Source organism: Carcharhinus amblyrhynchos, chromosome 2 (assembly GCF_965287045.1).
Source record: "Carcharhinus amblyrhynchos chromosome 2, sCarAmb.v2.hapA, whole genome shotgun sequence".
NCBI classification, from domain to species: Eukaryota; Metazoa; Chordata; class Chondrichthyes; order Carcharhiniformes; family Carcharhinidae; genus Carcharhinus; species Carcharhinus amblyrhynchos.
Window position 1 is genome coordinate 92673082 of NC_137325.1, and position 20681 is coordinate 92693762.

A 20681-nucleotide genomic window follows, 5' to 3' on the forward strand; every position below is an offset into this window, starting at 1 on the left:
CAAGTAAATGCGAAGAAAAGCACAAGGTTTGAATGATTTCTTTTGTTTGCAGTGAATGGGATCCTGTGGATGTATATACGTGGCTCCTAATTAACATAAATGAGCCACATCTCAAGCTTGACTGATTATCTTAGATTTGTTAGTGCAGTTAGCACGCTCAGGAATGTTCAGTAAGAGCTGCCGTTCACGCAATTGCAACAACCCATTGACGTTTTGGAGTTGAGCAAGCATAACCTAATTGAGCGCAAGATTGGCAAATTCGTACCCTATTTCTCGATTATAGGATAGGCAGAATGTTTTTATGGACTGATGGCTGCATCCTATTAGTGAAAAACAAACTTGTGCCAAGAGCAGGATGAAAATATCAGGAACATGTCTCTCTTTTCAGCAATATTCAAATTATTTTCTCTTTACTCTGATAGTCTTTTTCCTATCCCCAGAACTACTCTACAGTAAAACATAAGAAATAGGAGCAGGAGTAGGCCATCCAGCCCTTCGAGCCTGCCCCGCCATTCAATAAGATCATGGCTGATCTGTCGTGGCTCAGTTCCACTTTCCCGCCCTCTCCCCATAACCCTTAATCCCCTCTCCTATCAAAAATCCATCAACCGACCCCTGGGGCACTCCACTAGTCACCATCCGCCAATCCGAATAGCACCCGTTGACCCCCACTCTCTGCCTCCTATTTGACAACCAATCCTCTATCCACGCTAACACCCTACCCCCAACTCCATGTCCCTCGACCGTCTGCAATAACCTCTTGTGAGGCACTTTGTCAAACGCCTTCTGAAAATCTAGAAAGACCCCATCCACCGGCTCTCCTCTATCCACCGCCCTAGACACATCCTCATAGAACTCCAGTAAATTTGTCAGACACGACTTCCCTTTAATGAAACCGTGCTGCGTCTGCTCTATCAAGCAATTCCCTTCAAGATGCCTCGCAATTTCTTCCTTAATGACAGATTCTAACATTTTACCTACCACAGACGTTAAACTAACCGGCCTATAATTCCCCGCCTTTTGCCTGGCACCTTTCTTAAACAACGGCGTAACATTAGCCGTGTTCCAATCATCCGGCACTTCCCCGGAATCCAGCGACGTCTGGAAAATAACCACCAAGGCATCCACTATCACCTCCGCCATTTCTTTCAGAACCCTCGGATGCATTCCATCCGGTCCTGGGGACTTGTCCACAATCAGCCCCTCCAGTCTGTCGAGCACCGCCTCTCTAGTAACAGTAATGTCATTAAGACCCTCCAGTCCTACCACCTTTCCATCGCTAACACCCGGCAAATTATTCACGTCCTCCTCCGTGAAGACAGAAACAAAAAAGTTATTCAATACCTTAGCCATATCCCCATCCCCTACCACTAGGTCCCCTTTCTCATCCTCTAAAGGACCAACGTTCACCCTAGCCAGCCTCTTCCTTTTTATATATTTATAAAAACTCTTGCTATCCTTTTTTATATTAAGCGCTAGCCCAGCTTCATAGTTTCTCCTACCCTTCCTTATCAACTTCTTTGTCAATCTTTGTTGACATTTAAACCTCTCCCAATCCTCTTCTCACCCACTACTCTTAGCTACTCTAAATATTAAAGAGTTTGGCGAGAGTCTTGTTTTAAATCCCAGCACTTTCCTGCCACTATCATACCACACTTTTTTACATAAGAACAAGGAGCAGGAGTAGACCATCTGGCCCCTTGAGCCTGCTCTGCCAGTCAATAAGATCATGGCTGATCTTTTTGTGGACTCAGCTCCGCTTAGCTGCCTGCTCACCATAACCTTTAATTCCTTTACTGTTCAAGAATTTATCTATCCTTGCCTTAAAAACATTCAATGAGGTAGCCTCAACTGCTTCATTGGACAGGGAATTCCACAGATTCACAACCCTTTGTGTGAAGAAGTTCCTCCTCAACTCAGTCCTAAATCTGCTTTCCCTTATGTTGAAGCTATGCCCCCTTAGTTCTGGTTTCACCCACCAGTGGAAACAACTTCCCTGTTTCTATCTTATCTATTCCCTTCATAATCTTATATATTTCTAATAAGATCTCCCCTCATTCTTCTGAATTCTGATGAGCAAAGCCCCAGTCTATTCAATTTCTCCTCATAAGCAGTCCCCTCAACTCTGGAAGCAACCTAATGAATCTCTGCATCCCCTCCAGTGTCAGTATATCCTTTCTCAAGTAAGGAGACCAAAACTATACAGTACTCCAGGTATGGCCTCACCAGCACCTTATACAGCTGCTACATAACCTCGCTGTTTTTAAACTTCATCCCTCTAGCAATGAAGAACAAAATTACATTTGCTGTCTTAATTACCTGCTGCACCTGCAAACCAACTCCTTGAGATTCTTACAGAAGGACACCCAGGTCTCTCTGCATAGCAGATGCTGTAGTTTTTTACCATTTTAAATAATAGTCCATTTTGCTAATGTTGCTACCAAAATGGATGACTTCACATTTACCAACATTGTCTGCCAGATTCTCGCTCACTCGCTTAGACTATCTGTATCCCTTTGCAGACTTTCAATGTCCTCTGCATACTTTGCTCTTCCACTCATCTTAGTGTCATCTGTGAATTTTGACACACTACATTTGATCCCCAACTCCAAATCATCTATATAAATTGTCAACAATTGTGGCCCCAACACTGATGCTCAAGGCACACCACTAATCACTGATCGCCAAACAGAAGAACACCTATTTATCCCCACTCTTTATTTTCTGTTAGTCAACCAGTCCTCTACCCGTGCTAATTACCCATAACACCATGCACCTTTATCTCATGTAGCAGTCTTTGGTGTGGCACCTTGTCAGATGCCTTCTGGAAATCCAGATATACCATATCCACAGGATCCCCATTGCACATATAATGTTCTCAAAGAATTCCACCAAAGTAGTCAAACATGACCTTCCCTTCATGAACCTATGCTGCGTATTATCAATGAGACAGTTTATATCCAGATGTCTCACTGTTTCTTCCTTGATGATAGATTCAAGTATTTTCCCTACTACAGCAGTTAAACTAACCAGCCTATAGTTATCTGCCTTTTGTCTACCTCCTTTTTTAAACAGTGGCATCACATTTGCTGTTTTCCAATCTGCTGGAACCACCCCAGAGTCCAGCTAATTTTGGTAAATTACCACTGGTGCATTTGCTATTGCTCCCGCCATCTCTTTTAGTATCCTGGGATACATTCCATCAGGACCAGGGACTTGTTTATCTTTAGCCCCAGTAACTTGACCAACACTACCTCTTTTGTGATAATTTCTAGGTTCTCACCTGCCATAGCCTTCCTATCATCAGTTTTTGGCATGTTCCTGGTGTCTTCACTGTGAAGACCGACCCAAAATACTTGTTCGATGCCTCAGCCATTTTCTCATTTCTAGTTATTGCATCCCCTTCTCATCCTCTAAAGGACCAATGTTTAGTTTGGCCACTTGTTTTATATATTTGTAGAAACTTTTGTTATGTTCGTATATTCTGAGCTAGTTTACTCTTATAATCCATCTTACTTTTCTTTATAGTTTTTTTTCGTGGCTTTCTGCTGACCTGTAAAGATTTCCCAATCCTCCAGGTTCCCACTAATCTTTGCCACTTTGTATGCATTTTCTTTCAATTTAATACTCTCCCTTATTTCCTTCGATATCCATGGCTGATTTATCTCTTTTTCTACAGTCCTTCCTTATCACTGGTATATACTTTTGGTGAGCACTGTGAAAGACCACTTTGAAAGTTCTCCATTGTTCCTCAATTATCTCTCCATAAAGTTTTTGCTCCCAGTCTACCTTAGCCATCTCCTCCCATATCCCTTTGTAGTCTCCTTTGTTTAAGCACAAGACACTGGTATTGGATTTTACCTTCTCACACTCTATCTGTAATTTAAATTCAACCATACTGTGATCACTTCTTCCAAGAAGATCCCTAACTGCAAGACCGTTAATTATTCCCATCTCATTACACAAGACCAGATCTAGGATTTCTTGCATGCTCCCTTGTAGGTTCCGTTGCATACTGTTCAAGGTAGCTATAGCGGATACATTCCATGAACTCCTCCTCAAGGCTGCCCTGACTGACCTGGTTTGACCAATTGATATGTAGATTAAAATCTATCATAGTTGCTGTACTATTTTTACATGCATTAGTCATTTCTTTGTTTATTTCTCAACCCACCATGATGTCATTATTTGGTGGCCTATAGACTACACCTATCAGTGACTTTTTCTCCTTAGTATTTCTAATTTCCACCCAAACAGATTCAACCTTTTTCCATAGAACCTGTCATCTCTCACTACCGCCCTGATGTCATCCTTAAAAATCAGCTACACCATCTCCCTTACCTTCCTGTTGGTCCCTCCAAACAGTCTTAATACCCCTAGATATTTAACTCCGTCATGACCATCCTGCAACCATGTCTCTGTAATGGCCACCAAATCATACTCTTCCGCAATGATTTGTGCTGTCAATTCTTTTTTTACCTTGTCTTAAATGCTACAAGCATTCAGATAAAGTGCCCTTATGTTAGTTTTTGTACCTTCTTTTTGAATTCTAACACTTCCATTAATAACGCCTCCTGAGTTCTTCCTTTTTAATATTTTTTCCTGATTTTTGATGTAGTTGGAACATTCTCCTCACATTTTGCTCCCTCCTTCTCAGACTCCTTACATAGGTTCTCATCCCCTGGCATATTAGTTTAAGTCCTCCCCAGTGCTCTAGCAAGCACTCCCTCTAGAATATCAGTCCTACCTCCCCCAGAACCGGTCCCAATGCCCCAGGAGTCTGAAAGCCTCCCCCTGACACCATCTCTCCAGCCACGTATTTATCTGACATATCCTCTCATTTCTATTCTGACTAGCACATGGCACTGGTAGTAATCCTGAGATCACTATCTTTGAGGTCTGATTTTGTAACTTTCTTCCTAACTCCCTATATTCTGCTTTTAAGACCTCATCCTTTTTTTTTTAAACCTATGTCATTTATACCAATGTGTATTACGACCACTGACTGCTCGCCCTCCCCGTTCAGAATGTCCTGTAGCCACTCCAAGACATCCTTACCCTAGCACTAGGGAGGCAACATACTATTCTAGAGTCTCATTGGCGGCTACAGAAATGCCTGTCTATTCCCCTTACAATTGAATTGTTTTGGTGGGAAGCAGAAAATATTTTGTTAGGCTTCTTTATGAAAAGGGAGGAGGGGGGCAGCTGACTTGCTTGTTAAAATTCTAATGACATTGATGTAAATGAAAATTAACCTGATTTTTAGTTCTTTGGATTAGCCTTCCTATTGTGAACCATTGATGTGATGCTAGTCATGCCATGCCTTTTTAGGAAAAAGTTGATTAGTTTTGGTAAAATCTGGTTAATTTAGTAAGAATTTGGTATAGAGTAACTATATTAAAACTTCTCAAGGTATTCTCTTGATGCTGAACTTATTTTTGATGCAGCTTTCCATGCTACTCCTAACACGTACAAACGCAAGACACCTGAGACCAGAGCAGAGACAGAACAATGTGGACAAGACTGCTGTTTGTTTCTGGTAGGAGCCTTTCCCACCCCAGTTAACATACATAGATAAACCTACACCTCCCCTGTTACATGCAAAATTCCAAGCTGAACCCATCCATTTGGGATAAAATATTCAAGGCTCACAATTCAGTACAACTCTAATCTTTAACTCTTTGTTATACCACTGATAATTTACAAATGTCAGTACCCTGCTCCTTTGAATTTCACTCAATACTCTCAAATGCTGTTACCCTTTTAATTTCAATTTTCAAATGGTTACCATCTTGACTATAACCCAAAGTATGTTCCTATCAGTGTGGGTGATCAATTCTGCCCATGGCTATCCTTCCAAGTTGTATCTGTGTCCCTAAACACACTTGTTGGGGTACAAAGATCACACCTTGACAATGATTGATGCGAACACCTTCCCTCCCTTTGATTGTACTACCTTAAATTGTATATGAATTCCATATCATGAGTTCATAAATAGTGCATTAACATATAAAAGGCATTTCAATGGGGAATATCCTGGCCTTATCAGCATCATCAGATTGGTGCATGTGTTTTACTCTCCAGAAATGGTTTTGAAACTAGCATTTCTAAGAGATTTGGTCCCAATCCAGACACAATTGAACTTCAGCTGTTTGCAGCTTTTTACTATTTACTATTACAGGGATTCATTGACCAAGATGTGACTTAAATTTGGACAAACACACAAACCATCATGTGATCTGTTTGCATCAGATATCTAATGGTTAACATATTTAGCAAGTTACTTCATTTATGTCTGTTTCTCTGTGAATAATTTCATTTCAACTCCAAGCTGGTTTTTTTTGTAAAATCTAAGTTGAAAGTATCATTGGATCCTGGGATATGGAACTTGGCGTATTTCTGGCAGTTGTCTGTTTAGCTTTACGATATGGTACATTTACTGCTGGCTGTCTTTTAAATTAAATGCATTCTTGCTGAAGGACCAGCTACGGATTGTAATATTCTAATGTTGAATCAAGTTATCTTTTTTAAAGTTAACTTAAATCTATAACTTTACTAAGTTGATATAATAAATGTTATGGCTACTGTGGAGGATTGACTTGAAAATCCCAACCTGGATTCTGTTTTTAACACAAGGCCATGCCCCAGTGGTTTAACTGGGGGAAAATACTTTGATTGAAGGATTATCAGAGCAAAACAACATTTCATAAGAACGTAAGAAATAGGAGCAGGAGTAGGCCATCTAGCCCTTCGAGCCTGCCCCGCCATTCAACAAGATCATGGCTGTTCTGAAGTGGCTCAGTTCCACTTTCCCGCTTTCTCCCCATAACCCTTAATTCCCTTGCCTACCAAAAACCTATCTACCCGCGTCTTAAATATATTTAGCGAGGTAGCCTCCACCACTTCAACGGGCAGAGAATTCCAGAAATTCACCACCCTTTGAGTGAAGAAGTTCCTCCTCAACTCCATTCTAAACTGCCCCTCCCCCCTATCTTGAGGCTGTGCCCTCTAGTCCTGCTGTCCTTTCTGAGCGGGAAGAACCTCTCCACCTCTACCCTATCCATCCCTTTCATCATCATATATGTCTCAATGAGATCTCCCCTCATCCTTCTAAACTCTAACGAGTACAAGCCCAGTCTATTGAGCCTCTCCTTATAGCTCAACCCCCTCAACTCCGGTATCAGCCTAGTGAACCTCCTCTGCACTCCCTCCAAGGCCAAAATATCCTTGCGCAAGTGCGGCGACTAAAATTGCACACAGTACTCCAGCTGCGGCCTCACCAGTGCCCTGTACAGTTGCAGCAAGACCTCCCTACTTTTATATTCAATCCCCCTCGCTACAAAGGCCAGCATTCCATTTGCCTTCCTGACCACCTGTTGCACCTGTAGGCTGGGTTTTTGCGACTCATGCAAAAGGACCCCAGGTCCCTCTGCACCGTAGCATGCTGCAGCTTTTTGCCCTGTAAGTAGTAGTCCTTCCTACCATTATTCCTACCAAAGTGGATAACGTCACACTTGCCAACATTGTATTCCATCTGCCAGGTCCTCGCCCACTCGCTCAGCCTATCTAGATCCCTCTGCAGACTTTCCACACCCTCCGCACAATTTGCTGTTCCACTTATCTTTGTGTCATCAGCAAATTTCGACACCTTACACTCGGCTCCCTCCTCCAGATCATCTATATAAATGGTAAATAGCTGAGGCCCCAGCGCCGATCCCTGGGGCACTCCACTAGTCACCAACCGCCAATCCGAATAGCACCCATTGACACCCACTCTCTGCCTCCTATTTGACAGGCAATCCCCTATCCACGCTAACACCCTACCCCCTAACTCCGTGCCCCCTAACCTTCTGTAACAACCTTTTGTGCGGCACCTTATCAAACACCTTCTGAAAATTGAGAAACACCACATCCACCGGTTCCCCTCTATCCACTGCACTAGACACATCCTCATAGAATTCCAATAAATTCGTCAGACACAACTTCCCCTTAACGAAACCGTGCTGCGTCTGCTCTATCAAACAATTCTTCTCAAGATGCCTCGCTATTTTCTCCTTGATTACGGATTGAAGCATTTTTCCTACAACAGACGTTAAACTAATCGGCCTATAATTCCCTGCCTTTTGCCTGCTACCCTTCTTAAACAGCGGCGTAACATTAGCCGTTTTCCAATCTTCCGGCACTTCTCCAGAATCCAGCGAGGTTTGGAAAATAATCACCACTATCACCCCTGCCATTTCCTTCAGAACCCTTGGATGCATTCCGTCCGGTCCTGGGGACTTGTCCACCATCAGTCCCTCTAGTCTGTCGAGCACTGCCTCTCTAGTAACAGTGATCTCATTCAGGCCCTCCACTCCTACCATCTTTCCATCGTTAACACCTGGCAAACTATTCGCGTCCTCCTCCGTGAAGACCAAAGTAAAAAAGTTATTCAAGGCCTCAGCCATTTCCTCATACCCCACCACTAAATCCCCCCTCTCATCCTCTAAGGGTCCAACATTCACCCTAGCCAGCCTTCTCCTTTTTATATATTTATAAAAACTCTTACTATCCTTTTTTATATTTAGCGCTAGCCTGGATTCATAGTTTATCCTTCCTTTCTTTATCAACTTCTTCGTCACTCTTTGTTGATATTTAAACCTCTCCCAATCCTCTTCTCACCCACTACTCTTAGCCACTCTAAACACATCACTTTTAATTTAATACTCTCCTTTTATCTCCTTCGTTATCTACGGCTGATTACCTCTTCTCCTACGATCCTTCTTTACCATCGGAATAAATTTCTGCTGAGCACCAAGAAAGATCCTCCACTGTCCCTCAGCAGACCGACCTCCCAATCTGCGCCCCCAATCTACATTCGCCAATTCCTCTCTCATCCTATCATACTCCCCTCTGTTCAAACAAAGGACACAGGTCCGGGATCCTACTTTCTCCTCCTCCATCTGCATCAGAAACTCCACCATACAATGATCACTCTTCCCAAGAGGATCCTTCACAACAAGGTCTCTAATTCTACCTGCCTCATTACATAATACCAGATTTAAGATAGCTAGCTCCCTCGTCGGCTCCAACACACACTGTTCAAGGAAACTATCCCGGCAGCATTCCAAGAACTCTTCCTCAAGCCCGCCGTGTCCAACGTGGGTCGACCAATCAATATGTAGATTGAAATCCCCCATAATTATCGCCATACCATTCCTGCACGCAGCATTTATTTGCACGTTTATAGCCCGCCCCACCTCCAGGTCATTATTTGGGGGCCTATAGACGACACCCACCAGCGTCTTCCTCCCCTTGCTGTTCCTAATCTCCACCCACAACGATTCCACATTCTGCTCTTTGGCGCCTATATCTTCCCTTACTACCACCCTGATACTATCCTTAATCAGCAGAGCTACCCCTTCCCCCTGCTTTTTCCTCCCGTCTATCCTTCCTAAACACTTGATACCCCTGTACATTCAGCTCCCAGTCCCTGTCACCTTGCAACCACATCTCTGTAATGGCCACCATATCATATCCATTTGTGCTGATCTGCGCCACCAGCTCATTCACTTTGTTCCGAATGCTTCGTGCATTCAGATAAAGTGTCTTCATCCCAGCCTTCACCTGGACCCTATTTGAAGGAACGCTACCAACCTTACTCATGCCCCCTACTCCCTTTAGTATTGGGACACCCTTGGCCTCTTCCTGTACCTGTACCCTCTCCTTTACTTTAGACCCTGTAATTTCACCTACCCTCGCATCCTCTTTCCCCCCCAATTAGTTTAAAGCCCAATCTACAGTCCTAGTTATACAATTCGCCGGGACTCTGGTCCCAGCACGGTTCAGACCAACACCATCCCACCTGAACAGGTCCCACCTGCCCCAATACTGGTGCCAATGCCCCATAAATTCAAAACCATTCCTCCCACACCAATCCGTGAGCCACCCATTCACCTCTTTAATCCTATCTACCCTACGCCCATCTGCACGCGGTTCAAGTAGTAATCCAGAGATAACCACCTTGTCGGTTCTGCTTTTTTAATTCCATTCCCAGCTTTTCATACTCCCTCTCCAGATCCTCAGTTTGCATTTTGCCTATGTCGTTGGCACCCACATTTACCACAACGACCGGATTCTCACCCTCCCACTCCAGGTTCCTCTGCAGCCCAGATGCGACATCCTGGACCCGAGCACCAGGCAGACAACACACCCTTCTGTGCTCTTTATCATTGTGACAAAAGACAGTGTCAATACCCTTAACCACACTATCCCCAGTTACCACTACATTCCTTTTTACCTTCTCTTCGTCTGTGCCCTGTGTCTGCATCACTGTACCGTGTGCAGTTTGCTCACCACCCTCACAGCCCTCGTTCTTGTCCACACTGGAAGCAAGAACCTCAAACCTGTTATGCAAATTGAGAGGCTGAGGCATTTGGATCCCACCCTCCTGCCTCCTCTCCCCACCCTCCTGCCTCCTCTCCCCACCCTCAAAGTGAGCCAGTCCAGGGGGTGTGGATGTCTCTTGCACCCCATTATCAGTGGCGCACACGCACACACACGAACGCACACACACGAACGCACACACACGAACGCACACACACGAACGCACACACACGAACGCACACACACGAACGCACACACACGAACGCACACACACGAACGCACACACACGAACGCACACACACGAACGCACACACACGAACGCACACACACGAACGCACACACACGAACGCACACACCCCCGAGCCTCAGTGTCTGAAGCTCAGAGGCCAGCTCATCTACTTTGAGCTGGAGCTCCTCCAGCAACCAGCACTTACTGCAGACATGGTCACTGGGAAGGACCCTGGGGTCCACCAGCTCCCACATCATACAGAAACAGCACAACACATGCCCCTCCATTACTGCCCCTTAGTAAATGCTACACACAGTTTACAAGGCAAACTTACCTGGCCCTTTGATCCTAAGCCCTTCCCTCTCACTCAGCTTCCCGCTCTGACGCTGCCCGCTGTCTACACCAGGCCTCCTTTTAAATCTAGCGTGGTTTAAAAAAAAATCCTTACCCACAAATCCCCACGACCCACTTCCTCTGTAGTTTTAAAGCTGTAAACGGTAAAAAGCCCGCGAAAATGTTTTTAAAGGTAATCGCTTACCTTAGTGATTCATTAGTGATTTGTAAAATAAATTGATTAACCCCCATGTCAGTTGTAGTTCCACATCTTTTTCTATTTGTGAAACATCTTGGGATGTTTTTATGCCAAAGGAAGTGTAATAACACAATAATTTGTTAGAAGTGCACAGCGCTACATCCTCAGTGATACAAATCAGCCTCAGTCTAAATTATGCTTTGTTGTTTTAGGATGGAGCAAAGGATTTTGCAGTTGCCTTGACAGCTGAACGAATAAAAACGCCACCTAAGCGCCCAGGTGGACGTCGCAGAGGACGTCATCCAAATAGCACAAGTCGACCCAGTACACCAACAATAAACCAATCTGAGGCTAAAGATACAGACAGTGACAGAGAAGCTGGAACGGATACTGCAGGCGAGATAAATGACAAAGATGAAGAGGACAAAAAAGATGACACCACAAGCTCCTCTGGTAAAGGAAAATGTTTTATTTTAAAAGGTCAATGAAAAACATAAGAACTATTTGCCAATTGTATAAGAAAAAAATGTTCAGTGGTGCTAGTTGAGCATCTGGAAAAAGCGTGATTAAATTGTTAAACATGCTACAGATGAAAAAATTTGAGCTGAAAGTAGTTTATTTTTGTGGCAGGCTTGCAATCTAGTAAGTGTCTTGCGAGTTCAAGAAACATTACTGCACAAAAGAAGTAGTTTTTGCAATATTGGGTACACTCTGTAGGCCTCCAAATATTGAATGACACCTCTATTTACTTAACTCTACCTCTCAAAGCCTGTGTTTGCTTAGTGATGTTGTTGTAATTTAGAGATCCAGGTTAATGCTTTGGACGGCAGTTCAAATCCTACCGCTGCAGCTGGTGGAATTTTAATTCCAGAATTATTTATTAATTGAATGTAAAGATATTCTAAGAAATGGTGACCATGAACTCCAGGATTTTCATAAAACCCCAACTAGCTAACGAACGTACTTCAAGCTGGGAAATCAGCCTTCCTTGCCTGTTTGTCAATAGACCTACATGTTAGTTGAATCTTAACTACCCTCTGAAATGGTCTTAGCAAGCCACTGAGCTGTACCAAGCTGCCGTAGAAAAATTAAAAAGGAATGAAATTGGATGGATTACCTGGCATTCACCCAGGCAGCAAAAACAAAAATGGCACACTGTCAACACCTTCTTTCTAATACCCAGAGGCTTGTGCAAAAATTGTGGAAAGCTGCTCACAGCAACTGCCTGCCATTGTTATACTTCCCAAATCGTGCCTTTCTGCTTCCCAGACACTTCCTCCATCTCTGGGTATGTCCTGTGCACAGGATAGATCCAGCAGAGTTGCTATCAAAGTGGTGGTATACATTGAGAAGGAGTTACCCTGGGAGTCCACAAAATTGACTTTGACTGCATGAGGTCTCATGGCATTAAGTTGAACATGGACAAGGAAACCGCTTGTTGATTTACCATCTACCACCACCCTTGGCTGATGAGTTGTTACACTCCTCCATGTTGGACACCATTTGGAATCACTGGGCTAGCAAGGTACAGAATGTAGTCTGGCTGAGGAGCATTTGCTGCAGGAATTTCTCAGTCTAGTGACCCAGGCCCATCCGTCTTCAGTCACTACATCAGTTATCTTTATTCCATTATAAGGTCATAAGTAGGGATGTTTGATTGCACAATATTCAATATCATTCATGACTTCTAAGATGCTTAAGCTGTCTGTAATCACTGGGGAATTGACGAACAAAGCAGATAAAAGACCTGGAGGTTTATTTGAGAAAAACAAAGATATATATGGATGGCAATAAGAGAGTTTGTAAACTCTGACTCCTAAGCTCTAACTTCAATATCTTTTATCGATCCCAGGCTGCTGCCGCCACAACTCTGGGCTACCATTTTCATTTGTCATATCGTGATGTGCACAGCGCATTCTTGTTACAATTCTTGTAATTGCATTTTCAAACATGAACAACCACTTTGGCTCCCCATGACAATACTCCATCTTTACAATTTGGCTCATTCTCTCTGACTTGGAACAGGCGAAATTCTTGAGGCCAACTGTGAAGGACATCCATTTGATTCAAGACAAAATGGGGTCCCTTTGGGCCCACAACTGATTTGTCATGTTGATACAACTAACATGTCCAGAAAGTTGAGAGCAAGCACAATTTCTTGGGGCACATGTGGTGAAATACCTTTTGGTAAAGGAAGGAGGCTTAAGGCCTTCACATTGGCAATATGGGTGCCTGGTTTATGTTAGAATGTACAGTCAGTTGTATGTTGCCAACATTGGATCCTCGCTAACACATAAAAACACAGTGGCTACCAGAACAGGTCAGGGGCTAGGAATACTGTGGTGAGTAACTCACCACCTGACTCCCCAAAGCTTTTCCACATCTACAAGGCACAAGTGTGATGGAATGCTCCCCACTTGCCTGGATAGGTGCAATTCCAACAACAACACAAGCTTGATACCATCCAAGACATAGCAGCCTGCTTGATTGGCTCACATCCGCTCCCTCCACCACCAATGCTCAATATATACTGCTGCTACTATCTACAAGATGCACTGCAGCAATTCACCAAAGATCCTTAGACAGCTCCTTCCAAACCCATGACCCCTTCTATCTAGAAGGACGAGGGTAGCAGGTATATGGGAACAGCACCATCTGCAGGTTCTCCGCCAAGCCAGTCACCATCCTGACTTGGAAATATATTGTCGCTCTTGCACGGTCGCTTGGTCAAAATCCTGGAATTCCCTCCCTAAAGTCATTTTAGGTCAACCCACAGTACATGGACTGCAACAATTCAAGAAGGCAGCTCACCACCACTTTTTCAAGGGCAACTAGGGATGGGCAATGAATGCTGGCCAGCCAGTGATGCCCATGTCCCACTAATGAATAAAGAGAAACACAGTCCCCTCTGAGCAACCTGAAAAAAGTGGTTTACGGTCAGTATTTATTGTAAAGTGCCTTTGGTATATGTACTAATGAAACTATTTCATCCTGTAAATAATGGTCAAACTTTCCTTTTTGATCTGGTAGTAGGCCCTCTCAGCATCTGTTAGTGTTCTTGAACTGAAAGCTATAGGTCACTACTATACCTTCCTCAAGTCTGTGGGACAAAACTGCTCCTGTTTTGTTGGGCAACACATCACAGGTCACCACTGTTTTGCAGGGTCAAAATGTACCAAGCGGCTTAAACTGCAATCTAATTTTAACTTGCTCATTTTTTTCATTTCCAATGCCTTTTTCTCGTGAGAAGTGCATACAAGGGTTCCAGCGGTATGGACAGATCAGGAAAAGCTCATCTATAATAATTCACCATCCCCAGGATGAGTTAAATTCTGATACATTTCTGGAGCTGGTGCTTCCTGGACTGCCTTAACCATCTCCTCCATAGGATGCAGACCTTGAGTGTTGATCCTGAATCCTAAGTATGTTACTTTGTGGCCTTAAAATATGCATTTTTCTCTCTTGAACCTTGTCTCTGCCTCTTCTAATCTTTCCAATGCTTCCTCCTAATTTGCCAAGTGTTCTTCAGAAGCTCCTGTAATTAATACGTCATCCAAATAAACAACTATCTTGTCAAGCCCTGTAACAATGTGGCACACGCTAAAGTTCTGAGCAACAGCTGTATATATTGATATAAATCTTCATGGGTCTTGATTGTTATGAATTCCCTAGATGCCTCATCTAACTCTTATCTGCTGATGATTTGTAGAATTTCATATTAGTCCTCCAGCTAACTTGACGTACAGATCTTTGATTTTTTGGTATAGGATACTGATCCAGCTTTGCTGCTTGATTGATGGCTAACTTCTCATCTCTGAATATCCTGACAGTTCAGCCGAACAGAGATGATGGCAGAGGTCCACTCGGAGAACCACACAGGCTTAATTATTCCCAAGTCTCCCACTGCTTGAGCTCTGCCTTGTTTTCTTGTGTTAGCATAGGGTTCTAGGCGCAATCTGTAGAACTTGAGTGTTGCCTCAGGATCAGAGCAGATTTTTGTACTCTGCCTTGCCCAGTTTGCTCTGAAATACTTTTTGGCATTTCTTTAATATTTCATGAAATTTACCTTTTATTAATGCTGAAAATCTTAAACCAATACAGTTGGATCTGGCAGGACCAGACTTGGCCCTTGACCACAATGGTAACTGGGCTGATTACTGTTGTTAGGTTACTGGTGCTACTGTGGTACAGAGTATTTTCAAGGCTTCTCCAGTGTACCTGGCAAGCCTCGCCATTGTGCTTTTCAATTTAAGGGGCCACTCCACCTTACATCTGCTCTTCTGTGTCAGAGGCTTCTGTATCCACCTTCATTTTTAGTGGTTGATCTTTCCCCATTAACACAATTACAATTGGGGTTGACTTGCTCACTCCCAATTGTAATTGAGTATTGTTTACTTTGTAAACTTCAGGTTTTTCTTTGGAGTCATTTTCTAAACTATGCATCAGAGTTGTATTTTATTTTGTTGGCCCTTTTGTATGTTTTGTTTGGCTTTACATTTAATCCTAATATGCCGCCTCCTGTTACAGGCAAAACAAGTTGCATCTTTAAATGTATACTTCTCCTGAGGGTGCTCTCTCCCACATCGGTATTCTCCAGTGACTAACCAAGCTTTCGGTTAGGTGTGCAGAGCGGTACTTATGAAGCAAAAGTGAGAAGTATCTAGTTTTTTTAGTTTTAGTTTATTAGTGTCACAAGTAGGCTTACATTAACAGTGCAATGAATTTAATGTGCAAATCTCTTTATTATCTTAGAGTTAAGATGACAGTTGGAGTCCAAGAGCCATTGAATTTACAAGCTTTCTTATCACTGTCTTGTGCACATTGTTGTTTTTCTCAAATAAACATGTTTCAAAATTTGCAAATGAGACAAAATCTGGAATTACTGTGAACTGTGAAGGGAATAGTAATGGACTTTAAGGTAATGTAAGCTGGTGAAAAGAGTGAAACGTGGAAGATGAAATTTGACAGAACTATGAAGTGATGCATTTTGATTAGAAGGAAGAGAAAAGGCAAGATAAACTATAAAATATAATTCTAAAGCAAGAGCAAAGGCGCCTAAGGGTGGGTATATGAGCAGAAATCATTGAAGATGGTAGGACAGGCTGAGCAAGTGGTTAATAAGACATTCAGTATCCTGGTTTTTGTAAGAAGAGGAACAGGATGCAAAAGCAAGGAAGATATGCTGAACTTTATAAAATACTGGCTTAGCCTCAACTGGAGTAGTGTTCAGTTCTAGCATTGTATTCAGGAAGGCTACCAACACACTGGAAAGGGTACAGATGGATTTACCCAAATGGTTCTGGGGATGAGAAACTTCAGTTATATGAATAGAGTGGTAAAGCTGGGACTGTTCTCCTTGGAGAAGAGAGAGGTGATTTGATAAACAAACCTTCCATTTAATGGAACAGTCAAAAACCAGAGGATACTGATATCTGATGAATGATAAGAGCCTGAGGCAAAAGTGATTGGTTCTGTTCTTGGAATGCAGTGCCTGGGATTTTGGTGAGGCTGATGCAATCCTGAATTTCAAAAGGAAATTGAATAATTGCCTGAAAAGAAAAGTTTGCAGAGCTACAAGGAAAAGACAGGAGTGGGATGTATTATGTAGTCCTGTCAGGGACCAAGCAAAATCCAGGTTGGGTTAAACAAAGAGATGATAGATGGTGTGTCCAAGCAAGGAATTAAAATGTTGCTGATCCTTTTCTCACCAATCTGCTGGCACCTCAGTTTCTCTGCCTGTTTCCCATCTTATCAGGCTCTTGGTTTGACTAATGGCTCAGTTTATCTTGGTAGCAATCCCTTCCTCACTCCAATAAATAAAGGTAGCTTGCAGATTCATCTACATTGATTCTAGATTTTCTCTGCCATGTAGAGATTTCCCAGGAAATGGGGAAAACCTTAAGGTGGCTTAAGGTGCATTGGCCCTAAATATTTATTGCAACACCATACTCTGCATTTCCTGAACACACTGAAATTTGGGGTTTTTTACAGGGCTGTCAATCTTTGGCCGCAGTGTAGTATTTAGGCAATCATATTTGAATAATGGCTGACAGGAAAAATAGCGTTGCGTATTCATTTAGAAATCAAGTATTTATCCTGGTGCTAGGTGTCACAAATGTTGCTCATTTGGAATGCACTTAGGTCCGATGTAAGCATTTCATCCTTGTTTTAACTCGAGCAAGTATTGCTGCCTAAATACTTGGACTTCAAAAAAAAATCTTGTGATTATAGCAATAATTGTACCACTTGCTTTTCTGTCATGTCATGTTTGAATGATGATTGCGTTATATTCTGATTATCAAATTACCTTTTTTTTTTGAACTGTGGCTGTGTTAAGAGTAATGCGCAGACTGAGTTCAGCTCCTTTGAAGCCAGATGAGAAGGCGATCTAATGTAATCTCAAACTTTATAATTTTGTAATTTTTACTGGGTTAATATATTCTATTTCTATACCATGTTTAATATTTATGAAGACCCATGAAGCTTGTTCTGGCCTTAACTACTTTTGTCCTACCAGTCGCATGTAAATTATAACATGGAAATGCACTATTTATCTCCTTCAAAATAAGTGGCTTAAATAATTACAGCCTCAAGTTTCATTTAGTAATGTTGTTCACTGGTAGGAATAGATAAATACTGAACTTTTTTTAGCCTTTGTCTACCATTCCTCAACACTTGAGACTAAAAGCTAAATTATCAGTCTGAATATATAAGATGATGATTGTGTAGTTTTTACACATCTTTCACTATTTTGTGATAAGTGAAATTTTCAATGCAAAACCTTTTGCTGATTATAAACTATTATTTCATTCAGAGGCAAACTCCAGATGTCAAACCCCTGTTAAGATGAAACTGACATCTGATCTTTCGGATGTGGAGTGGAGTGGAGCTGAAGCCTCACTGTTCCGAGTTTTACATGGCACTTACTACAATAACTTCTGTGCTATTGCCAAGTTATTGGGAACCAAAACATGTAGACAGGTAAAAATCAATAATTAATTGCAAGGTCAGTAAAAGTAGATAAAACTATTCTGCACTTGGAAAATATATTTCCAAAGGCCAGTAAAGCCCTTAAAGTAAAAACGCTATTGTTTTTCTGCAAAACTATTTTTAGAATGAGTAGGACCCAGTGAATCTAAGAACTAGGAACAAAAGTAGGCAATTCAGCCCCTCGAGCCTGCTCTGCCACTCAAAATGGTCATGAATGATCTTGTCTCAGCCTCGAATCCACTTTCCTACCCATTTTCCATAACCCTTCACCCCATTGCTTTTGAGAGAAGTAATTTCTCCTCATCTCAGTCCTCTTTATCCCAAAACTATGATCTATTGTTCTAGAGTGTCCCAGAGGAGGAAGCTTCCACTCTATATGGATCTCCTCTCATGTTTCTAAACTCAAGGATGTAGACCCAAATTGCTCAACCTCTTTGTACGACAAGCCTCTTCATCTCTGGAATCAATCAAGTGAACTGTCTCTAATGCCACTACGTTCTTCCTCAAATAGGGAACCAAAACTGTACACGGTATTTCCGGCGCCGTCTCAGCATTGCCTTTTATGGTTGCAGCAACACTTACCTACTTTTTTACTCCTTTTTTTAGCTGTATTATTACCTGCTATATCTGCATACCAGTTTTCTGTATGTCAAACGAAAGGACACCCTTATCCCACTACGCTGAAGCACCCCAAAGTCTCTCTTAATTTAGATAATTTGCTTATGTGTTTTTCCTACCAAAATGGATAACCTCATACTTATCCATGTTAATTTCCATCTGCCACATTTTGGTCTGCTCACCTACCTAAATCCATTTGTGAATTTCGTATTTCTTCAATGCAACTTAACTATCCCACCTATTTTGGTAACGTCTGCAAATTTGGCTATATTACCTTCTATACCTGTATCCAAGTCATTGATATAGATTGTAAATAGTTGAGGCCTGAGAACTGAACCCTGTGGCACCCCACTAGTTATATCTTGCCAACCAGAAAAGACCCATTTATCCTGACTCTCTGCTTTCTGTTGGTTAGCCAATCCTCTATCCAAGCTTAAAAAAAAATTACCCCAATCCCATGTGAACTAACCTTGTGTATTAACCTTTTTGGTGGCATCTTATCAGATGCCTTCTGAAAATCCAGATATGCTACATCTACATGATCCTTGTTATCCACTTGGCTTGTTACATCATCAAACAACTCAAGTGAATTAGTCAAATGTCATTTACCCTTCATAAAGCTATGCTGACTCTTGGATTGCATTTTAACTTTCTAAATATCCTGTTATCTTTGATAATGAATCCCAATTTTCCCAACAACAGATGTTAAACTAACTGGCCTATAGTTTCCTCCTTTCTGCCTCTCACCTTTTTGGAATAAGGATATTGCATTAACATTTTCCAAATCCACTGGAATCTTTCGTGCATCCAGGAAATTTTGGATCCACTATCTTTGCTGCCATGTCCTTTAATTCCATTGGATATAGACCATCTTTCCCTGGGAACTTGTCTGCCTTTAATCCTAATAATTTGAATATTGTTTCCCTATTGATGATGATCATTCTAAGTTTCTTCCTTTTTATTACTTATTACTGCTGAAATGGTACTAGTATCCCCCAGCAAAATATTGATTTAGCATCTTTGCCATTTCTTTATTCCTCATTATTAACTCCCCAGTCTCACTCTCAAGGGACCAAGATTCACTTTAGCTACTTTGTTCTCTTTTTATATACTTAGAGAAGGTTTTGCTGTCCTTTCTTATTTTGTGCTAGTTTCCTTTCATAATTTATCTTTCTATTACTTTTTTAGTAACCCTTTATTGATGGTTAAAGTTTCCCAATCATCCAGCCAGCCACTGGCCTTTGCAATATGATATGCCTTAGTTTGTTATCCTTTTCTTCCTTGCTTGGCCATGGATTTTTTCCCCATTTGCAATCCTGCTATCTCTCTGGATTGTATTTTAGTTGGGAGAAATTGTGTATCTCCTTAAACAGTGACTGCCATCAACTGTCCTATCTTTTAGCCATGCTGCCCAGTCTGTCAGGGCCAAGTCTGTCGTTATGCCTGTGTAATTACCTTTGTTTAAATCCAGAGTGCAAGCCATAGATTCATTTGAGGTTTACAACATGGAAATAAGCCCTTCGGCCTAACTTGTCCATGCTGCCCTTTTTTTAAACCCCTAAGCTAGTTCCAATGTTACCCACGTAACTATCTAAATGCTTTTTAAAAGACAAAATTGTATCGCCAGTACTACTACTTCTGGCAGCTTGTTCCAGACACTCAACACCCTCTATGAAAAACGTTGTCCTTCAGGACCCTTTTGTATCTGTCACGTTAAACCTATGCCCTTTAGTTTTAGACTCCCCTATGTTTGGGAAAAGATATTGACTATCTAGCTGATCTATACCTCTCATTATTTTATAGACCTCTGTAAGATCACCCCTCAGCCTCCTATGGTCCAGGAAAAAAAAAATCCCAGACTATCCAGCCTCCTTTATAACTCAAACCATCAAGTCCTGGTAACATCCCAGTAAATCTCTTTTGCACTCTTTCTAGTTCAATAATATC

General features: G+C 42.0%; 1 protein-coding gene across 3 annotated transcripts in view; it reads left to right on the plus strand.

The window, feature by feature from the left end:
- Positions 1 to 20681, plus strand: part of ezh2 (enhancer of zeste 2 polycomb repressive complex 2 subunit) — a 97244-nt gene that overhangs the window by 48068 nt on the left and 28495 nt on the right. For all 3 annotated transcript variants that reach the window (XM_080209272.1, XM_080209265.1, XM_080209257.1), the window contains 3 exons: positions 5448 to 5539; positions 11339 to 11579; positions 17941 to 18107. In XM_080209272.1, the coding sequence (XP_080065398.1) occupies positions 5448 to 5539; positions 11339 to 11579; positions 17941 to 18107 (500 nt within the window). The remainder of the gene's footprint in view (positions 1 to 5447; positions 5540 to 11338; positions 11580 to 17940; positions 18108 to 20681) is intronic.